Source organism: Mercenaria mercenaria, chromosome 17 (genome assembly GCF_021730395.1).
Source record: "Mercenaria mercenaria strain notata chromosome 17, MADL_Memer_1, whole genome shotgun sequence".
Lineage (NCBI taxonomy): Eukaryota > Metazoa > Mollusca > Bivalvia > Venerida > Veneridae > Mercenaria > Mercenaria mercenaria.
In genome coordinates this window covers 1,969,865-1,984,163 of record NC_069377.1, presented here as the reverse complement: position 1 = coordinate 1,984,163, position 14,299 = coordinate 1,969,865, and the positions used below count along the sequence as shown (strand labels likewise).

General features: G+C 34.7%; 2 protein-coding genes and 1 long non-coding RNA gene across 3 annotated transcripts; 1 reads left to right on the top strand and 2 right to left on the bottom strand.

Moving 5' to 3' along the window:
- Positions 1-554: 554 nt before the first annotated feature.
- Positions 555-2,481, bottom strand: LOC123537037 (uncharacterized). The gene is made up of 2 exons (XM_045320577.2): positions 2,064-2,481; positions 555-781 (listed from the first exon to the last, which is right to left on the bottom strand). The coding sequence occupies exons 1-2, from the start codon at positions 2,242-2,244 to the stop codon at positions 603-605; spliced, it is 360 nt and encodes a 119-aa protein (XP_045176512.2). The 5' UTR covers positions 2,245-2,481; the 3' UTR covers positions 555-602.
- A 1,478-nt stretch (positions 2,482-3,959) lies between these two features.
- On the top strand, positions 3,960-6,021 carry LOC123537038 (uncharacterized). Its single transcript, XR_006683452.2, has 3 exons — positions 3,960-4,207; positions 5,602-5,712; positions 5,835-6,021. It is a non-coding gene; the product is annotated as an uncharacterized LOC123537038 (long non-coding RNA).
- A 1,461-nt stretch (positions 6,022-7,482) lies between these two features.
- On the bottom strand, positions 7,483-13,972 carry LOC128550182 (CUB and sushi domain-containing protein 3-like). Its single transcript, XM_053528652.1, has 9 exons — positions 13,583-13,972; positions 12,916-13,092; positions 12,438-12,520; positions 11,366-11,437; positions 10,745-10,844; positions 10,012-10,112; positions 8,603-8,674; positions 8,132-8,282; positions 7,483-7,487 (listed from the first exon to the last, which is right to left on the bottom strand). Exons 1-9 carry the CDS (start codon positions 13,584-13,586, stop codon positions 7,483-7,485), a joined length of 765 nt encoding a protein of 254 aa, XP_053384627.1. The 5' UTR covers positions 13,587-13,972.
- Positions 13,973-14,299: the final 327 nt, after the last annotated feature.

Below are 14,299 nucleotides of genomic sequence, written 5' to 3'. Positions count from 1 at the left end.
GGGTTACAGTGGCGAGAATCACTGCATTACAATTGTCGTAACACGACCATTAGAATATATTTACAATCTTATTTCCTCATAATTATACATGCATAACTGAACGACGCCTGCTATTTTCAACTGACATTTACATTCAAATATCAAAAGTAGTATTATATTAGAGCACCACTCGTATATAAGTGAACGATGCCTGCTTTTTACAATTGACAGTAACAGTTGTATTATTCGCATATCGCATAAATTGAATAAAAAAGCAACTTGTCGATATTTTAGAGATTCCTCCCACGGATACTGTATATATAGGAAGAGAGTTTTGATTTTTGTTCAGAAGGTCGACCTGAAAGATCTCCACCGATACATTGAGCCCCAAGCAAATGGAATGGAATCAAACCACACACGCATTTGCATTTCCATGCAAAAAAAAGGAACTCGAAAGTTTTTTGTCGATAATCATGTTTAGAAATTTGCTTTACAATGGAATGGTAACAAAGACGAATAAAACCTTTTCATCAGTTTAAAGAATATTTCTGTTTAGCCAGTGTTTCTTGCTGTGATGACTAGTAACAAAGCAAAACACTTCATTTTGATGAACAGCAGTTCATTTAAGCACACCATCTTTGACAGTTCTCTTTAGACATGAACATGTTGTATTCGGGCCCCGCGTCTTCAAAACATCCACTTATCTGGACACATTGTCTCTGGTCGTTGTCAAAAGTCCAAATCTTTCTCTCATTGCAAGGTCCATCCAGAGTTGGCGGAGGTTCTAGGCAGTACGTGTCCACTGAGAATATATAAAAAATTACTAAAGTGTAATGATGGTATAGGTACGCGTTGTGTGACAATTTCGTAAACGTACACGTAGGATATTAAAACAAAAGCGCCAAACAATATATGGTGTATACATCGGAAAAATTGTCTGTGGTATAAAAATATAAATAGTAAGTTTATTTTCGCTATGTATTCAAACTACTGAACGGAAGTTTTAATTATTTGTTTACGTCATTTTTTTTAAACCCTTGAAAAGTGATAGAACTTATTCATAATGTATACAGATCTGTTATATTTTAGAATTAAACTGACTGTTGAGTACCTTTTTAAATGCATCAGATATTAATAAAAAATTAGGCCTCCGGCAGTGCTTATTCTGCATGAGATAAAAGTTACCACCAGTACACGTGTATTCTTCCAATGTATTAAAAGTTACACAAAATGCTTATTTTACATGAGATGAAAGCCCTTACACCAGAAATGTATTAGAGAAGTACTTCTTTCAATATATCAAAGGTTACCTAAAATGCTAATTTTGCATGAGATATAAGTTACTGTCAGTATATGCATACGAGAGACGTACCTCTTTTGATATATCCTTAAATATTACATAAAATGCTAATTTTGCATGTGATAAAAGTAACTGGAAATATACGAGAGATGTACCTATTTTGATATATCATTAAATATTACACAAAATGATAAGTTTGCATGAGATAAAAGTCACTGTCAGTAGAAATATACGAGAGGTGTACGTACCGCTTTCGATATATAATTAAACATTACATAAAATGCTAATTTTGCATGAGATAAAAGTTACTGTAAGTAGAACTATCTGAGAGAAGTACTCCTTTCAATATATCAGATATTAAATAAAATCTAATTTTACATGAGATAAAAGTTTCTGTCAGTAGAAATATACGAGAGACGTACCTCTTCCGGTATATTATTAAATATTACATAAAATGCTAAGTTTATATGAGATAAAAGTTACTGCCAGTAGAAATATACGAGAGACTTACGTACCTCTTTCGATATATCATTAAACATTACATAAAATGCTAATTTTGCACGAGATAAAAGTCACTGTCACTAGAAGAAGTGCCTCTTTCAATTCTAAATACTAGTATATTACAAAAAGAGCTTATTTTACATGAGACAAAGAATCTCCATCAGTTTAGGTATCCAGTAAAGTTAGAAATGCGAGAAATAGCTGTACTGTATATCAAATAGTCCATAAAGAGAATCTAAGCAATGTAATATCGATGGTTTGATGATTTTAAAATTTAACATACATTCAGGTTGTTCTGTTGTGGGTACAGTGTCTGTATCATCTTCGTCTCCGTGTACAATATTGTGTGCCAGGAGTACAGCAAGAATGACGAGATGGAATTTCATTTTGGACGCCAGCTTCTTCGAACCTAATGTGAAAACATGAATTTCGTCACATTTTAGATAAAAATAACTCATGCACATGCGTTTGGATTAAAGATGAAGTCCCCTCAAAATTTATTGTTCCTTTTAGTGAAAGAATATATTAATATTGCCACGCAATATAAAGCTATTGCACGAAAAGTTAGATATTCACAAAATAATACATAATTAAAATACAACAAACGTTTACCTTGTTGCTACCTTTTGATGCTTGGGAGAAGTGACCACGCTTGTAACATTAACAATGACGTGACCGTAGCAACAGATGTTGCATATAAATGAAATATGGCATAAGCAACAGTTGAAACGCCCATACTGCTAAAAATGACACGTGGACAATGAAAGCAACAATTTGGCAACACTTTTTTTTTTTAAATTTTTTTTTTTGTTGATTCTGTTTAAGATTTATTTAAGGAGTTAAAAGTACTATTACATGGAGCCTGACTCCTATAAGAAATTTATGCTTTATTGTCTTCTATATTGAAACATATGTGAAAAACTATGTACTTCTTTACTTTCATTGAACTTTTCTACTTCACATGCATTTTGAAGCTTTGACAAATCTAAAACCAGCTTTTATGTTTTGTAATTCCGACTGCAATGTAGATTTACAAGTTTAATTCATTGTAAAATCGCTGTACGCTATTGGTTTGGCAATAGGTCAGAAAAACAATTTTTAAAGACTTCCATATATCAAGTAGTCGTACTCAGAGAAGCTTGAAACAAAAATAACGACAATTCGTAAAAGTATTAAACAAATACGTTGCGTGACAAATGTTGAAAGTAACAGATATGTTACACATAAATTCCCGCAATGACATTTACTTGCTGTTCCAAAGTTTATAGTATGCACATTCTGAATGGCGTATAAAATGACTGGCATATATCTTATAGTCTAAGAGTGGGCAAATGTAATGGTCTAGGCTAAGAAAAGCTTGTTCTCCCGTTCGTCCGATTAAAGTTACTGGATGTCTTTCGGATGAGACATTAAAATCGAGGTCCAGTGTAGGGTGATTTAATTATAGCGTTCTTGTTAAAGAGACAGGATTAGCTTCTGAGACTGGTGCATCTTCTTAGTTCTGCACTATCCTAATCAAAATGACTAATATAAGTTTCTGGAAGAGCCATTTAAAAGAGCAAATGGTTTGGGCTATAAATAAGTGTAAATACAAATAGGGGCGAGTCGCTCATAGGAGCAAATGGTAGCGACTAAAAATAAGCGTAAATACAAATTAATTGTGGCGACTACAAATAAACATATATACAAACTTAAAGAGGAGTCGCTTATAGAAGAAAATGGTGGCGACTAGGAATAAGCATAAATACATACTTCTTGAGGAGTCGCTCATAAGGGCATAATGTAGCGACTACAAATAAAAATAAAAATAAATGCTAACTAATGGATAAGTCTCTAATAGGGGCAAAAGATACCGACCATGTATAAACATAAAACAAACGTCTGGATGAGTCGCTCAAAGGGGCAAATGGTGGCTACTACAAATAAACGCAAATACAAACTTATGGGCGAGTCGCTCATATTGGCAATTGCTGCATGCTATAAATAGACTATAAATAAACACTCTGGAGGAGTCGCTCAAACAAACTGTACATAAATGAACGTATATAAAAACAATATGTATGAAACAACATAAGGTGAATGTAAGCTGATGCCATTTTATACAAGCATCATTAGTTTTCCACTTATAACAATAACACATAAATTACAAAGGTATGAAAAACTGATCATTTACCTTCCAGGCTTGTATATAATCGATTTAAAGTACATGTATTCACTACATTTTAACATATTTTTCTGACATTCTGCGACATATTTATATATCAGTAGGTAGCTAGTGGCGGCATGCCACCTGTTGACACAGATCACGGTTCCAGTAAAGCCTGTTCCGCCAATATGTCATTTATAGCCTCATTTTGGATTTATTTCTGTCAGAATAGAACAACGGCAATTTAACATCATTTTAGTACCTGTCTTCAATAAGTTGAGGTAAGCAGATCTCTTTATTATTTTATATTTTAAATTTTATTTTTTAATAATGTGCAATATATATATAGTCGCAAGTATAAGTTTGGATAATTAACGTTGATTTTGGTGATTGTTGCACTACGAGAGAGCTTATGTAGCCTGAAATTCAGAAAGAGGTAATAGTTTGCTTTTAAAGTAATGCATGTCATGAATTTGACAATGATGATTTAACAGAAATATCTTTCACCATGTTCCAAAATAATTCCACAATAAGCGTAGAACTGTAAAATTTCAAAATCTTTGGTTCAAGAGTAAAAATATATTGATCCTAAATGTAACATTAATGTGATTTTTTTGTTTCCCCTTATACCGGTTTTACTCCCGCAACGTCATTAGCATAGGGCGGCCTCACACGTCAGGCTCAAACCCATGACGTCACAATAATTTAAAATATTGGAAAAAATAATTACTTTGTTGGCACCTTTTCTTTATGTATTAGAATACTTCGTAGCGCATAACTATATTTAATGATATTGTGCTATTTTATTACTACTTGATCTGTGTTGAAGAATTTCCGATTGATTCTTACGCGATCAGGAGTGATTCCGAACAGCGACAATGATAAATGAACAAGATCTGTTTTTAAAACAAGTGTCCTCACTTCCAATAATGGCCTGTCGGAAAGCAGTGTCCTAAACATTTGACCCAATATTACTTCGACAAACAACTGGACATCATGCCACCAGACTATGAATGTTGAAAACCAAAGCGGCCTTACATTATTGAGCGAAAACCGTTTGGTATCGAGATCTCTGTTCCCTTTCTTTGTGTCATTAACTGACCACAGACAATCAGCCTACAAAGATGCACTACTGTAAGCCAAAGCGTTCTTTAGTTATTTACCGAAAACCATTTTTAGTTTCGATTTGACCTTTCAACTACCATAACCGTAAGCGTCATTTACAGGTCACAGGCAATTACAATGTATCATATAAAGTTTGGCGACTGTAGACCAAAGCATTCTTTAATTATTGATAATTTTCAGACTCAAAGTCGTTATGATCTTGAATTTTGACACTTTTGTTCTGACCTCCAAACACATGGGGGTCATATGAGAAAAAGATTCTTTCACTGGTGATAAGTGCGGATGGAAATATCTAACTCTCGAGCAATTGTTTCTGTGGCAAAGCCTCGTTACCGCATGGACAGTTATCCGGGAGCCGGATATTTCCCGTATCCACCTACAACTAGTAAAAAATACGTAAATAAGTTCATTTAGATAGGTGCATTTTGGCAAATTGGTATGCACCGGCTGTGTATCGCTTCATCGAGAAAAGCCGTTTTTCTCGGACTGTAAATATTTCAAACAGCGTTTCCTAGACTATTAATATAACTGTCGTCTTTTCTATTTTCAGAAGGAAAAAACAACAGGATGAGGGTATCAGCAGTAATTTTCTGGGTTGTATGTATAACAGTTGCAGCATTATCACTTGCAGAAGCTGGAGAAGATGAGGATAACAGCAACGGTACTTATATAGAAACTTTGTTAAATATTCGCAAAATAAACGTCATAATTTTCAATGGAATGAATATTGAGAATGTAAATATAGTAACATGAATTTCTTTCACATTGTTTCTCTTGTTTCAGTTGATAAATTATGTGCCGAGATAGCCGAAGAAGAATCGGCAACATGTTTGTTCAAGAATACAATATGGACATTCGATGCTAGCACAAGAAACTGTGTGGCAAAAGTTGGCTGTTATCCAAGATTTGCACCTGAAAACAACGTCTTTAGGAGACCGGATCACTGTCTTACATGGTGTATTACAGCATAAAATTAATTAACAAAGTGTGTGTACCACGTGCATGGAAGGTTCTTGAGTTCTTACAACTTGTTAGCTAAAGATATTTATTCATTATAGACACTTTTTTAAAAATCTTAAGTACTTATTTGATTTGATAGTTGTTAGGCCTATCCAATATTTAGACATTGCCAAGTTTTAATAATAGATAAAAGATATGGCAAGGAGTTCATTTTTGTAAACGCAAGTTTATACAAGACATTATTAAAGTATTTCAAGTACATGGTCATTAAAATATGATGTACTTGATTTATCCCAGTTGTATCAAACTGGGCAATATGCAGCTATTTGAAATCTTAATGTATTTTTAACATTACAAGAATAAAGAATTTCTTTAGAACTTTCTTAATCATTACTGTTTTTCTACGCGTATTTTGGCGTTTAGTGGATTTGATTACAGTTTGTTTCAATAAAATCTTAAGTTTGGACTTTAGAAAGGTCTAAACTATTATTTTTGAACAATAATTATCTGAATGGGAGCAGGAAATAAAATAAATTGCTTAAATTACTTTTAGAACAAAATTACGATATTCTTTTAATCCCACAACACTTCACAACCATAAAGGTTTTTGTGTAACCACATTTTTACACTTTACCCAACGAGCTAACAAAAAGATGGCCAACCGATGTGACTTTCCGATGGCTTACACACGGTTCAGGTAGCAATTCTACTTATAATTTCCTTGCTACATGTCAGATTTTTATAAAATAATAAGCATCGCAGACAGGAAAATAGGTATTTTCTATAACACATAGCATCTGCCTTAAATTATTGATGCATCGTTCAAACACTTCGCCCAAATGATTTTCACGAACCAAATGTTTTAGTGACATACACACTGGAATTTGAGCGAGGTGTTTGAAGACCGTATAGATAAAGTGTGGTAGACGTTTTGTGCTGAGGAAAACACTCCCTTTTCTATCTTGTACGATTTCTTTTTTATTTTATTTAAGTCCAGCAAATAACAATGAAATAACAAACGAAAATGTTTCATGAATCGAGCGATTTTCCCAGTGTGTATGATACCGAAAAGTCACATTAGTTTGCCACCCTGTAACAAGAAACATTCTAACATGCATTGACTTCACATACATTCATATAGAGTGTGGAAACCGTATAAAATATAGCAGGTATTTTCGCATTCGGTGCAAGAAATATGTAGTTGATGATTCACATGATTAAACTCTTACACATATGCCATATAGCTTTTTCTATTTCTATATGTAGGTAAATTATAGGCTAAAATGATTGAGTCTGGCACCAGTCGCATCGTTTTTGGCATGAAATGGGCCTTCAAACATAACTATTATTACAAAGGCAAATACAGTTTTAAGAACAAACAAAAGAAAACAATGAACGCATTTAGTTTGTACTTGAACTTTTTTTTTGACCAACACCTAAATAACAAGGACTGTTCGGGAATCCGATGCATTCAGCCTGAAATAAGAAAATGTTGATATTATCAATAATCAATATCTATTTTCTCAATTAATGCTAGCACGGCCGCTGTCTTTTATTCATAAAATCAGCCTAGCGTTGAAATTGCACAAACTACTTTGATCACTACTTACTTCGCCAATGTGAAGATAAAAAGGATTGATGTGTTTCAAAAATCAGTCAAATAAGAGAATTACAATAATTATATCTATATTCTTCATAACCATCCTATAATATTTCATCTGTTGAAAGTAGTACCTTCATATGTTTGCTTCAGTTGCAATTAGCTTTTTCTTCAAAAATCTTGTCTAGGACATTGTGTTACCCTTGAAACAGTTCATTCTCTTAAATGTTTGATGCACAAATGCAAGATTACTAATTTGAGGAAAAGGGTTATGTTACAAATTTATGTCTTATTACGAACATGTACAATGATAAATAAGCAGTTTTAGTGGGTACTTAACAAAACAAGTTTCAAAATAAGGAAGGTAATAATCCTTGAAATAAAATCATTTTATGGGACTATTTGTCAATAAATGAAGTCCTCCAAGATGTTAGCTTAAGCCACACTTTTGTGTTACGGTGAATTTAATAAAGATGCTCAAAAAAAATAGGTGCATGTAAATATGATCAAATGGACGTACCAACAATAGCAACTCCAGTGCCACCCTGCGACGTCATGTTGCATTTGGTATTGCAAAGGTCAGAGCTGCAGCAGTTTTGACACACAGGCGTTGAGCGTGATGTCCGTGCTGATGAGACATACTGGTTGAATGACCTCTTGTGGGAAATACACTGTTAAATAAAAGAAGTTTAACGAAGTTTATTTTTTGCAAACAAACCTTTGTGGAGATGATGCATTTTAGACTCTACTTTGGTTTTGACTTATGACTTTCGTCAAACTTACTTTCTTTTATAAAGTATGCTCATAATACTGAATACAGAAACAGAACAGACCTTTTTGCGACTGGCTGGTTACTATAACTGAATGTGCGGGTCTACCGTTTGGGCTAAAATTATAAACTGAAGCTTAATGTGATTGTCATACATAAAATATTTATTTAAAAAAAATGTAGATCTTTGTGATCCCTTACAAATTACTTTGGATACTATACCTGCATGCTGTGGCATTTCGCTGTGTAATGATCATACACACCACCCCAGTCATACTTCTCAATGCTACACACCTTTAAAATGAAATATACAATTCAATTATACTAGTCATTTAAAATGAGCATACCATATACCCTCAACAGAAAGCGTTTCACTAGCGGCTGTAAATCTGTATACTATGTTATCCATTCCATTTTCATTTTAAAACTAAATCATTTTACGATATATAAAGTTACAATGAAATAGAGCGTTACTTCGTTACTTTCAAAATAAAAGATAAGGGTAAGCTTCTTGGAAGGATAGAACACTGCGCAAAGCCCGAGCCACACTTCGCATCCAGTTACAAACAGAAGGTATAATAGAAAGATATTTCAGATGGATAGTTTGAAATGAAATATTCAACAACAAGTATATTTTATGTCCATGAAATATGTGAAAATAGGGGATGAGGTAAAGAAATATGGGTGGGGATGGTTAGGGGAAAATAAGGATGAATATTCAATAGCACATGCCACGTTCCAAAGAAAAGGTTCTCAATTAAAAGCAGTACATGCATGAGCACGAGAGAGATAAAACGAACAGACAAAGGATACAGTGGGGTTTCGTACAGGAACAGCAACTAGCCAAACACAAGTTGTAAGCTCAAACTGATATATGATTTTGTTTGTTTGTGTTGGGTTTAACACCGTTTTTCAACAGTATTTCAGTCATGTAACGGCGGGCAGTTAACCTAACCAGTGTTCCTGTACCAGTACAAACCTGTTCTCTGCAAGTAACTGCCAACTTCCCCACATGAATCAGAGGTGGAGGACTAATGATTTCAGACACAGTGTCGTTTATCAAATAGTCACGGAGAACATACGCCCCGCCCGAGGATCGAACTCACGACCCCGCGATCCGTAGACCGACGCTCTACCTACTGAGCTAAGCGGGCGGGTAAACTGATATATGAAGGGAATCTAACCTCACTCATAGTAAAAGGGACTAGGGTGGAGGCATGAAAGTGGCGGGTTTGGATTAGTAAGACAACATACATTACATATAGTAAATCACGAACAATATAGGCACCGTCCTTGGACGGTCAGTAATTTGTTAAAAGGATTCTGGTTGTTTTAACGCATTTTGGGCACGTACCCTATTTTCAACAAATTAGATCAGAACTCTTAATGAAAGAAATCCTCGCTGAGAAATGTTCCGGTACCACTGACAAAATATCGGAATATGTTAAGTAAAACATATAGAAAACTTGTCAGAAGTAAGAGTACTAAGTTTTCATAAAATGGAAGGACTAAATTTCCTTGACAGAAATAACAGTACAAATGAAATAACTATCATTCTACAACAAATATTAACATAAAACAGAAAGAAAGTTAAGTTAATGCGAACATTGTGAATAATCTGTGTGTCTAACCTCATCTTTTGCACACAGTTTCACTGTTTTACACTCCTCCATGTTGGAAACGTAAGAACATTCATAACACAGAGGTCCGCGTAAATCTTGAGGAGGTAGGCCTGAAAATAATTGCATACTTACAGATTTCTTGTGGAAACATTTCTATATGATTGTGCTGTCTATTCTTGTTTGGTGAAGGAGTACAACTTTGCCTAAAGATTCATTGAAACAGAAGAATATTTGGCTTGGCAAAAACGATTTATTGTATTATTTCCAGCGATTTCTGTGTCCAAATATTTGTTTCAACAAATCATGAAAGCTAATATTGCCTATTGTTTACCCACGAAATTGTTTAATGGGTGAAATTCCCACTGTACCTTAAATTTCATATAACAAGCTAACGCAGTTATACCCTCTTATGATTTAGATGATTTTCTTTTACAATGATTTTGACTTCAATCTAACTTTCAATTGCTCGTGACTGTAATCCATGCCGAAACACATGGTGTAGTACTATACCGTGCCATACCATTGAAAGCAAACAACTTTTATTTACTAAAAGTCAAGTTAAATTGCGATTTATTTGCTGGTTCTTTGCTTTTTATTTGCTTAATACACAGCAAGGTAAAACAGTTCATCATGGCAATCGAAAACTTCGATCTTTTCCGTTGTTTTCAAGCAAAAATCCTATCGTTATACCGAGGTCGTCACGGACCGGAAGTATAGTTAACGAAGACAAGTCTCTACCTACCCTGACTTCCACAACCATTAGCATTACACAGTTGCGATGTACAGCAGTGTACACACTCGGCGGATCGTTTACTTTTTTGTTGTTTCCAACTGGCACATTGCTATACGCAGACCAAAAAAATATATAATAACTATATACACATATATCTAGATTTTATACAAATGTAAGAACTTCGATAACGCAACAATAAATCAGAATTTGCCTTGTCATTGTCTCTATTTCAGCTCACATGTCGATTTTTTTACAATGCATAATAAGGAAATTCGTTAATGATACATTGCCATAGGAAACTGAATCCCTTTTTATCAATATCTATTGGAACGCTCACTATATATTTATCATTATTAGGTTTACTTTGAAGAATCAACAACTTTCAAAACTTATACTAAGAAATGGTAAAATACTAATAAAGTGCATATTATTGATGTTTTACTTTACTTTTTACAAATACTTTTTTTAATTGTAATGTAATTGTTTTTATTAATGTAATTGTAAATGTAATGTTCACAACTACTTTAATTTCTGGTATATGTCATCCTTAGCGTTTCTGTAAAATGTATAAGCTAATCTTCCCAATTAAAATTTTGTCAGCAAATAGAATGATATAAGAGTCATAAATACGTGAGAGTCTACACATCCACTGTTGTATTTCACTTGACCACCATTGGTTTTGTACGTTTCCACATAACAGACCTACAAGCAGAAATGATAAGATGCAAGTTTGTCCAGTTACTGTTTTCAGACCATAGGAATGGTTTCAAATGACTCTGCATGAAGACATACAAACCGCTTAGATAACAAGGTAATACAAACAGATAAAATTACTGCCGATGATAAAGGTATAGCGGGAGAACTCTTGCGTTGAATATATTCTGCCTGTAAAGAAAGATATAAGAGTTCTTGTGTACTTATTGTACTATTCTTTTGAATAAATACTCCAAATACGCCATTGAATGTCTCTTTGTTGAATAAATACTCCAAATACGCCATTGAATGTCTCTTTGTTGCATTCTTGAATACAAACTGTACTTTTTGAATTTAGAAATACGACTCTCTCTTAAAAGCGCCCGCCCGCTTAGCTCAGTAGGTAAGAGCGTTGGTCTACGGACCGCGGGGTCGCGAGTTCGATCCTCGGGCGGGGCGTATGTTCTCCGTGACTATTTGATAAACGACATTGTGTCTGAAATCATTAGTCCTCCACCTCTGATAATTCATGTAGGGAAGTTGGCAGTTACTTGCGGAGAACAGGTTTGTACTGGTACAGAATCCAGGAACACGGTTAGGTTAACTGCCCGCCGTTACATGACTGAAATACTGTTGAAAAACGACGTTAAACCCAAAACAAACAAGCAAACAAACTCTCTTAAAAGCGGTCAAGTGCCATCTTAAAGAATGAACAAAATTATATACCGAGATAACAATTGCGTTCTGAAATAAATTTAGATGCCCATGAATAACGTATGTACCAATTCAAGTGAACCACTGCACCCTGCTGCACTCTGCAATGCATACCTCACAGTGAAACACACCGTAAAGTCCATATATTCTAAAAAGGTCATTCTAATTTGCGATATCTTTCTACTTTATACACCATGCATGACCCTTACATATTACAATACATTCAATTTATACATACATAACATATGAAAACGCGTTAATTACAATTAATTAATTGACAGCAAAGAATACATACCTGCCCGTCTGAACATGCTCTTACGGTATCACATAGAAACAGATGGGACATATCTTTACAGTCTAAACAGGTTAGTCCTTCGCCTTGAAAAAGGAAGACAGTTCGTGGAAAAAAGATTATTTAGACATCGAAAAAATGGTATTCCCAAAATACATGGTATCGCAATTAACATAAAAAGATTATTATCATTTAGTATGATGCTGTTTTGTTTTATATCGAATACATATCTGTTCATTGAAAGTATTTAACTTTGTGATGTTTTAGGGTAAATCACTGTTAAACATAAACGCACTGAAGAACTCAACAGTCAATTCCTGAAATTCTATGGTGCCACATTCTCTTTGGATTAGCTAACTGACCATACTGGACATACAGCATGTGCGAACGAGTTTATAGATTTCATTGTTTAAACACAAAGTCTAACAGAAATACTTGTTCAGTTGTTCCGTCCCCAAGTGTCGTCACTTTATACTATTACCTGACGGTTGACAGATCGGCTGCGAACCATTCCAGTACCCATCTGCAAGGCACTTTCTCGTCTGTTCTCCATGCAGAGCATATCCAGACATGCAGCTATATACAGCTTGACTTCCGACTAAAGTACCATTTGAAATGTCCACCTGACCATTTGCGGGCTCTACCAAATGTCCACAATCTGTATTACACAGGAAAGAATAAATGAGCCGTGCCATGAGAAAACCAACATAGTGGGTTTGCGACCAGCATGGATCCAGACCAGCCTGCGCATCCGCGCAGTCTGGTCAGGCTCCATGCTGTTCGCTTTTAAAGGCTATTGGAATTGGAGAAACTGTTAGCGAACAGCATGGATCCTGACCAGACTGCGCGGATGCTGGTCGCACACCCACTATGTTGGTTTTCTCATAGCACGGCTCAAATATAAAAAAGGTTACAAACGTTTAAAGGTTTTCATAAAACCTGATAAAATCTGATATTCTCTCATAAAGTGACCTCTTTTTCACTACTTATGCACACAAAGTAAATGAATCTGAACATGACCCTGTGCGAATGAGGAGAGGAACACTATGTATCAACTCGTCTTTGGCTGCTCTGTGTAGCACATCCTATTTACTCCTATTAGGAGTCCTTACTATACGTGTCCTTAAAGAATGCAGAAACAGACTTACCCATTTTTGGTTGCAAGGTAAATGCCCTCAAGGATCTATTGACTGGGTAAGAGAACTTCTTCCCATCTGTACAAAAGGTATTAAAGTTGCCAGATTACTTTACTCGAAACAAATGCATGTATCAGTTTGATGGACATTTTAGAATGAACAATGATGTAACAATGGATGTGTAATCCAAATTGAATTATACCACCTGTTCATCATTTAAATGCTACACAGTTCTTGTTTATATGTATATGTGTATAATTTTAAGGATCGCAGCAAAACTTGTGTTCTTATCACCAAGTATTATAAGATGACACTGTTTTAAATAATGACCTTCCTAATGACCTTTCCAATATTTATTTACATAATCTAATTGTCATATCGGCTGTCAATTTTGCATACTGGTGCAAAACAGAGCTTGAAACATGTTCATCTGCTGTTTTAATGAACACTTATGATTAAAAGTATCAAATTTTATGAATTCCTGTTGCTTCACAGTGAAAAAAGGCCCCTTAACAGTGAAAAAAGGCCCGCCCTGAAATTTTGAAATCAGTCTGCAAAAACTGAAGCGAGCGGAAGCTGATTTTCAAAAAAAAATATTTGTTTTTGATTCTGGAAAAAAATGGAGCAGGGAAATCCGTTGACCAAGTAATCAATTTGGTGTGGCCTAACACACAAGTTGGAAAATGACAGCTCCAGGTTTTGTTCGCCAAATGTACAAATGTTTGATCC